The 8,706-nt window shown below is 32.5% G+C and overlaps 1 protein-coding gene across 1 annotated transcript; it reads right to left on the reverse strand.

The window, feature by feature from the left end:
- Window positions 1–1,099: 1,099 nt before the first annotated feature.
- LOC134713922 (ryncolin-4-like) lies at window positions 1,100–4,587 on the reverse strand. The gene is made up of 5 exons (XM_063575203.1): window positions 4,488–4,587; window positions 3,601–3,731; window positions 3,082–3,178; window positions 2,057–2,221; window positions 1,100–1,347 (listed from the first exon to the last, which is right to left on the reverse strand). Exons 2-5 carry the CDS (start codon window positions 3,625–3,627, stop codon window positions 1,100–1,102), a joined length of 537 nt encoding a protein of 178 aa, XP_063431273.1. The 5' UTR covers window positions 3,628–3,731; window positions 4,488–4,587.
- Between the last annotated feature and the right edge of the window lie 4,119 nt (window positions 4,588–8,706).

Below are 8,706 nucleotides of genomic sequence, written 5' to 3' on the forward strand. Positions count from 1 at the left end.
GCTGGCATGTCAGTTAACTGCTAGTAGTCTGTTGTTATTTATGTATAATGGTCATTTTTTTATTTTCTTTGGTTACATCTTCTGACATCCGACTCGGACTTCTCTTGAATTGAATTTTAAATGTACGTATTGTTATGCGTTTACTTTTCTTCATTGGCTAGAAGTATAGGGGAGGGTTGAGATCTCATAAACATGTTTAACCCCGCCGCATTTTAGCGCCTGTCCCAAGTCAGGAGCCTCTGGTCTTTGTTAGTATTGTATTATTTTAATTTTAGTTTCTTGTGTACAATTTGGTAATTAATAGGGCGTTCATTATCACTGAACTAGTACATATTTGTTTAGGGGCCAGCTGAAGGACGCCTCCGGGTTCGGGAGTTTCTCGTTACATTGAAGACCTGTTGGTAACCTTCTGCTATTGTTTTTTCTATGGTCGGGTTGTTGTCTCTTTGATGCATTCCCCATTTCCATTCTCAATTTTAAATTTTATAAGGATTAGACAAAAAGATCGATTTCCCGCCATGCATGGCAGACTTGTACAGAAACGATATGATGTCGAAATTCTGTTCGTATCATAAAAAAGTTCAAAACAGTTTAAACGCATTTTTAGATCGTTTGTATACATGTATTATGTACATACATGTATTTAACCATTATTTATCATCTTATGGCCATCGCGCCATCATCGTAATCCATCGTGTAGCCTTCGTAATTCATCGTGTAGCCTTCGTGATCCATCGTGTAAGCTATGAAGCTTAAATACCCGTCTTCGGTTAACCTTCGTATGTCCATCTTTTGCTTTCGTATATAATTTCGGCACCATCGTATAGACTTCGTTAATCATCGTACTTGCTTCGGTCACTTTTTGGTATTTGAACGCGATCGGGACCAACTTCATACGAACTTACAATTTTCGCATTCGGGTGTCCATCGTATAAAGAAATCGGGACAGTGTGACGCGGGCATTAGCAAATAAACCAAACCGAAATCCAACGAAAATATGAGACAATCTGCATTATAGATACGCATGGTGTTTTTTGATAAAAGAAAAGATCAAAATGAAAGTTTGCATTATTTATTGTCGATCAATGAAATTCGTCATCTAGGCTTTGCGGATCATCATGATTGTTTCTTTTAATGAGTAGTGATAGCCCTTCCATAGTCTCCAATTGACCCCATCAGCACCTGATTCATGTTTTCCCTTCAGGTATAGGCCATTCGGGTTGCTGTAGTGACATTTATTATACCACCAACCACCTTTGAATTCCACTGCACATGCCTTGTCCCATTTATCGTTATCTTTATCTTTTGTTGAGAATTTCTGCCCATTCTGAATTGCCATGCCATCTCCTAAGGATATACTTTGAATTTCACACCAATAAGGGCATTGTTAACTATGTAAATTAATGCTCGGATGTGAAAGAACATTTTGATATAACAAATTACCTAAGTCTTTATGGGTTTGTTTTACTATCATATAATTTTTGTCTTCTTATATTTGATAAAGAGATGGGGGATGATTGGAAATGAAATAAGTTTCCATTATAGATCAAAGAAACTACAGGTAACTCTAAGGCTAAAGAAAATGAGCCAATTTCACTGCTAATTAGTTATTAAAAGTAATAAAAGGTCTTCGACGACAAAATATGGAAAAATTAAGAACAAAACCACCAAGTCACGTGTGAGCGCTCAACACTCATCCTTAACTAAACAAACTCTTTATATCTTCCTCTCTTTTTAATAGCTATTTTTTTTGGCAACAAAAACATAGCTAACATTCAAATTAAACAAAAATACCATTTCAAAGTGTAAATTGACTTTCTTTGAAAATATAGATTTGATTTTGATAAAATTGTAGTAGACTTGAGATCTGCCAGAAAATAAGACCATCATATAATCATAGTTCGTAAAGTCTTTCGCTTCCAACACTATACTATAGTTGTTATTTTCTGTTTGATTTTGTCTCTTGTGGAGAGCTGTCTCATTAGCAATCATACCACATCTTCTTTTTATGCATGAATTGTTAACACAATCTTTCATGCTAAAGGTTCAGGCTTACCTGCATCTCCAGAATAACCACTAACATCTAAAATATAACCCGAAGTTTCGCTTCCAACACTGAACTTCTCATATTGGGCGTACTTCCGGTTGTTTTCGAAGTCTTCCATATCAATCCTCATTTTGTATTTTCCTTGAGAGGTAAGTTGATGCAGATGGTCGTTACCTAATGTAATTTTGAATTAAGTTGAAGTTGAAATGTACTATACGTAACCTATCTTTTGAATATTTAAAAGGGTTGTTTGTGGAATAAGGTGTTAATGACAGGACTGTAACATTTTTTAACAACTTGTATGATCTTGTATAGACTATGAACGATAGACGCATTATTTGGACACCTGCATGTCGTCAAAGACAATGTTGACTATTGCCTATACAAGTTGTAATTGATTTAAGATTTCAATTCAAAACGGAACTTTCCTAATCAAATGGCAAAGTCAAGACTAAAACAATCAAACGAATTGATAAAAAAATGTCATATTCCTGTCTTGGTAAAGACATATTTTCGTTTGTGTCTAATGTAGAAAATGGTGGATTAATGCTGGTTTTGTAGTTTAGTTTTAGTTTAAAGATATTTATAGTGAATTGGGCGACAAGTTATTACAACTTATATTAATCCCTTACCACTTTGCGGGAGCTAGTGCTGTCTTAATTGAAGCAGCATTGGCCTGCTCTTCTTCAAAATCTACAAGGGTGTCTTTTACGTGCAAGAGATATTGCTCTATTTTAACACGGGTCAGCATTTATCGTCCCCATCCGATGGACTATCATCGTTAAATGCACAGTCATAAAAGTTTTTTTTCAAAGTTTAAAAAAGCAAGCTTTTGATAAAAAAAAATTAAATCAAGAGATAACTAAGCAACACTACAATGATGTACAACCTTTAAACAATTGGTCATTCAAGCTACAAATAATCTAAATGTCATTTCTTATATTTGTCAACCTTATGGGTAACATGTCGTTAGAGTTGATGAACACTTGAAACCAATATATAAAACAATCTGCATATGTAAAAGTACTAATTACCCAACCAAAATTCTTCATTCTGGTTACCAAATCCTTGCCTATAAGAGTCCCAGTCCCTGTAGAATTGTATCTTTCCGTTCATTCTACGTTGGAATACCTGAAATATGATGCATTTGAAATTGACCAAATTATTCAATGAACAATCTAATATCCTTCAATAACTAAAATACAAACACTCTTTGATGTGTTGTTGAAGAAAATTTGATAATGTGATGATAATACCAATACTACTTTTACTCATAATAATGATAATACAAAGTTAACGATAATCATAGAAATTATGATTAAAATAGAAAACTAGAAATATTAGTTACTATACGGAGATAAACAATAACACTTTGTTCTTGCTCGACGCACGATTCCTCCTGGTGGGTAAATTGATTCATAGTTTATTTGTTAACAGTATAGTGAGTATTTAATGGTTATGTTTCGAACAGTATTCGAAAAGCTTAACTAATTTGTAAATTCATTAACATGTTGTTTTTTTTTGTCTTCTTCTCATATATCCTTCAAACTCACAGTCCAGCCGCCACCATGTTTCTTCATTTCACAGAAAACTTTGAAACCAGACGTTTTATCAGGAAAGATCTTGTAAATTCCACTTTTACAAGTTGATTTGTCAAGTTCACCACAGTCAGTTGGTCTTTTTACTGAAAATACAATATGCATTAAACACGCGACATTTCAAACGAATGGAAAACAGCTGCAATAAAAGTGAGTTCTTACAGGTAATTCATATCTGTTGAAATGTTGGATTAAGCCTGGTTTTATATCTATCTAAACCTCTCACTTATATGACAGTCGCATAAAATTCCACTTTATTAACAACAATGTGTGAACAAAACAAACAGACCTAGTCGGTAAAAATGACCATAACAGGGGTTCAGCATTCAAAACTGTGTTATAACCTTTATTACTATAAAAACAAACAAATATGTCAATAAGAAGAAAAAATGGTATATAGACAAAGCACAATAGTAAAACAGAAAGACATGAAAACTAAGCGCATAAGCACAAATGAAAGACAAGAATGTAAAACATGACCACATCACAACAACACATTGGCAGGATATATCTAAATCAATGGTACTAATGTGTATGTCAATATGTTTCTAAAAGGCTGGTATAAATTTTTATGTCTATATGTTTACATTTATATATTATATTTATATGCTACATTGAAGACCTGTTGGTGACCTTCTGCTGTTGTGTTTTTTTATTTTGGTCGGGTTGTTGTCTCTTTGACACATTCCCCATTTCCATTCTCAATTTTATTCTAAAATATTGGTATTATAGTTTAAGTGTGTATATATCTAACACAAATAGTATTAACTCGACATAAACGACGATTTTTTTTTAACAAATATATGAGTTATATTGCAATGAATTAAAGAAATGGCTCCTACCTGTGCATGAGGATTGGGGTTCACCATCAACTTTTACTTGTTTGCATGCACAATTGTCAGAAAGCAACTCAACGACTTTAGTCGCTGTTTCACCAGAAAAGGTAACGGCTACAAAACAATTTAAGTTCTCTAAATAATTCACTATACATTATGATAGTTTGTCAAATCATGTACCATTAAGAATTAACATGGACATATCTTTTCATACGTTGTTCAAATATATGAGCACTTTCAGCAGTGCACATAACAATGATAAAATATAATTTACTTGATTTAGCAATTATATACATGTATCCAGGTGTAATGATAAGTCGTTATACTAAGGCTATTTTTTTCTTTTTTTTTCTGTAGACTTAGCTTTAAATTTTTAAAACCATGCATTGGCAAGCTTGATAACTCGTAATTGTTTGTCAGTAACTAAATGTACAATGATGTCCCATACGGAACCTTCTGACCTTGTTTGTTTACATTAAAATTTCAATGGCGTCAAAATCACGTGATGTCAGTTCGTTATATCCAATCAAATTGCTCTACTGTCAATTAGGGGATTTTTCAGTCTACAGCAATTACGTTATTTCTTTCTGGGATATTGCTTCAAAATAGTTTGCAATAGTTCTGGGTTTTATTCAACAGGAAAACTCTTTTTTTGCCATCCCTTTTGACATCAAGGGAATTTTGTATGAATATTTACATACAGTCATGATGGTCAGAATATCGATCTTTTTATAATGAAAAAAAAAGAAAATTCTATGAAAAATAAATGTAAATGGTTTCTTATTAACCAACTCTATATGCCTGTTCAAAATTATGGCATGGGCATCGTTTTTTCACATAGTTTTCCTTTCATTTTGGTTGAGCTTTTTTCGCGGGAAAATCGAGAAAGAGGTAAGGCGCATGTCATTTTTAAATTCCTAAAAATACGTTTTGCTTGACCTATATTGCCTGCCACAAGATTGATGACGCTGAATGGAATGTACACAAAGCAATGGAGGCCGGAAATGGGATTTTGTGAAGTTCTAGAATGTTAAGTTGGGATTGAAACGGGCATTAGAAAATTGGCATTTTTTGGCAATAATTGAGAACAACAATGAAAACTTACCTTTAGAAATATTTTTTTATTCAAAAGTGCAGAAAAAACGTATTTTGCACTGTTTTTCTACGCCAGAAGTACCGTAGTGACATCAATGCGGAGTTTCCCCGTGTGTTAAGGTGTCAGACCACCAATTACTCCGTCCAATTTAGAACGTATGTAAAAGTAGACCTACTCTGACACAAAATAGTGCTTTTGATGTCCTTGTTTACTTAAACTAACAAACAAATTTGCAGAAATGAAACTTTTGGTGAAAGATAAATATATCTAGATCCTTTTGAGCCAAAATTTACTTGTCTATGAGTTTGCATTAAAAATTGAGGATTAATGCGCTCCATAGTATGCTAATTTTAGATTTCCAGAAAACCAGGTTTTTGTTTTGGAGTACTTCTATTTAAAGGTCAGTTATTTTGTTAGAAGGCTTTAAAGGTATGCTGAAAATTGGCATGTAGAAAGCTGAAACATGTACAATTCAGGATATACCTGGTTTCTATGAAGTTAAACTTAAGGTAAAAAATTTAGAAAGCTGTGAAAATTGCAAAATTTGGTTGAACAGATAGGGATTTATAATTGGTGGTCTGACACCTTTAAGAGAAATGCGGTGAAACCCAAAATTCAGAAAACATTTGATTTTTTGGTCTTAACTGATTATTTGAAATAGTAGTAGCCACATTTTAATCTTTTTGGGGGTAAAAAGTCACATATTGCAAATTTGGAGCCGTAAACCTGACTTTGTGCTATTTTTAGCTTTTCCCACCCTGACAATATGCTTTCATATAAAAAATGTTATAAATTGTTATAAATGCACAGTAAGTTGTTTCTGTGGTGTTAAACATTAAAACATAGGTTGATTACTACCCAAAAAAAAATTGTTGTCATGAAGATTTAATGAAATTATTTGATTTTTACCCCTTATATCATTGCGGCATACCATGTATATGGCAGATAACATAGCCTGATATAAACACTGCATAAACTAACAAAAATCTCATTTATTATCTCAAATGAAAGTTTTATACCTTAAATTTTATTGACTGATAGTAAATAAAACAGTAAGATGGCCAAAACTGCACTTTTGATCAGTTTATAGTCACATTACTGACACCAGGTGTAAAAAAGGGGGGTCAATATTCCTTGATTCTTCAATACCTTTGATTTTTTACTAAACTCATTGTAAAAGTTGTGGAAAGTCTTTAAAGCAGTAGAACAAACAAGGAACAATCAACAAAAACTGATCTTGACATTGAAAGTTCATGTACCTCTAGTCCAAAATGAGATTTTCAAGTATTTTCTATCAAAGGCTTACATTACAGTCAGTTTAAATTGAGCTGTGAAATTTGTAATATGAGTCGCATTATGCTCAGAAAGGATTTTTTTTACTACAAATTGACTAAGGATTGAGAAAAAACAAAACAAAAGATTTCTGATCAACTTTTTTGGCTCTTTAGGTGTCAGACCACCAATTACTCCGTCCAATTTAGAACGTATGTAAAAGTAGACCTACTCTGACACAAAATAGTGCTTTTGATGTCCTTGTTTACTTAAACTAACAAACAAATTTGCAGAAATGAAACTTTTGGTGAAAGATAAATATATCTAGATCCTTTTGAGCCAAAATTTACTTGTCTATGAGTTTGCATTAAAAATTGAGGATTAATGCGCTCCATAGTATGCTAATTTTAGATTTCCAGAAAACCAGGTTTTTGTTTTGGAGTACTTCTATTTAAAGGTCAGTTATTTTGTTAGAAGGCTTTAAAGGTATGCTGAAAATTGGCATGTAGAAAGCTGAAACATGTACAATTCAGGATATACCTGGTTTCTATGAAGTTAAACTTAAGGTAAAAAATTTAGAAAGCTGTGAAAATTGCAAAATTTGGTTGAACAGATAGGGATTTATAATTGGTGGTCTGACACCTTTAAGAGAAATGCGGTGAAACCCAAAATTCAGAAAACATTTGATTTTTTGGTCTTAACTGATTATTTGAAATAGTAGTAGCCACATTTTAATCTTTTTGGGGGTAAAAAGTCACATATTGCAAATTTGGAGCCGTAAACCTGACTTTGTGCTATTTTTAGCTTTTCCCACCCTGACAATATGCTTTCATATAAAAAATGTTATAAATTGTTATAAATGCACAGTAAGTTGTTTCTGTGGTGTTAAACATTAAAACATAGGTTGATTACTACCCAAAAAAAAATTGTTGTCATGAAGATTTAATGAAATTATTTGATTTTTACCCCTTATATCATTGCGGCATACCATGTATATGGCAGATAACATAGCCTGATATAAACACTGCATAAACTAACAAAAATCTCATTTATTATCTCAAATGAAAGTTTTATACCTTAAATTTTATTGACTGATAGTAAATAAAACAGTAAGATGGCCAAAACTGCACTTTTGATCAGTTTATAGTCACATTACTGACACCAGGTGTAAAAAAGGGGGGTCAATATTCCTTGATTCTTCAATACCTTTGATTTTTTACTAAACTCATTGTAAAAGTTGTGGAAAGTCTTTAAAGCAGTAGAACAAACAAGGAACAATCAACAAAAACTGATCTTGACATTGAAAGTTCATGTACCTCTAGTCCAAAATGAGATTTTCAAGTATTTTCTATCAAAGGCTTACATTACAGTCAGTTTAAATTGAGCTGTGAAATTTGTAATATGAGTCGCATTATGCTCAGAAAGGATTTTTTTTACTACAAATTGACTAAGGATTGAGAAAAAACAAAACAAAAGATTTCTGATCAACTTTTTTGGCTCTTTAGGTGTCAGACCACCAATTACTCCGTCCAATTTAGAACGTATGTAAAAGTAGACCTACTCTGACACAAAATAGTGCTTTTGATGTCCTTGTTTACTTAAACTAACAAACAAATTTGCAGAAATGAAACTTTTGGTGAAAGATAAATATATCTAGATCCTTTTGAGCCAAAATTTACTTGTCTATGAGTTTGCATTAAAAATTGAGGATTAATGCGCTCCATAGTATGCTAATTTTAGATTTCCAGAAAACCAGGTTTTTGTTTTGGAGTACTTCTATTTAAAGGTCAGTTATTTTGTTAGAAGGCTTTAAAGGTATGCTGAAAATTGGCATGTAGAAAGCTGAAACATGTACAA

Source organism: Mytilus trossulus, chromosome 4, assembly GCF_036588685.1.
Source record: "Mytilus trossulus isolate FHL-02 chromosome 4, PNRI_Mtr1.1.1.hap1, whole genome shotgun sequence".
NCBI lineage: Eukaryota > Metazoa > Mollusca > Bivalvia > Mytilida > Mytilidae > Mytilus > Mytilus trossulus.

Excerpts from the sequence above, each read along its gene's own strand:
- LOC134713922 (XM_063575203.1), bottom strand. The coding sequence starts at position 3,627 with ATGAAGAAACATGGTGGCGGCTGGACT. Across the intron at positions 2,222-3,081 it reads GAATGAAGAATTTTGGTTGG|GTAACGACCATCTGCATCAA; the intron begins GTAATTAGTACT and ends AAATTACATTAG. Across the intron at positions 1,348-2,056 it reads TGGTTATTCTGGAGATGCAG|GAGATGGCATGGCAATTCAG; the intron begins GTAAGCCTGAAC and ends GTATATCCTTAG.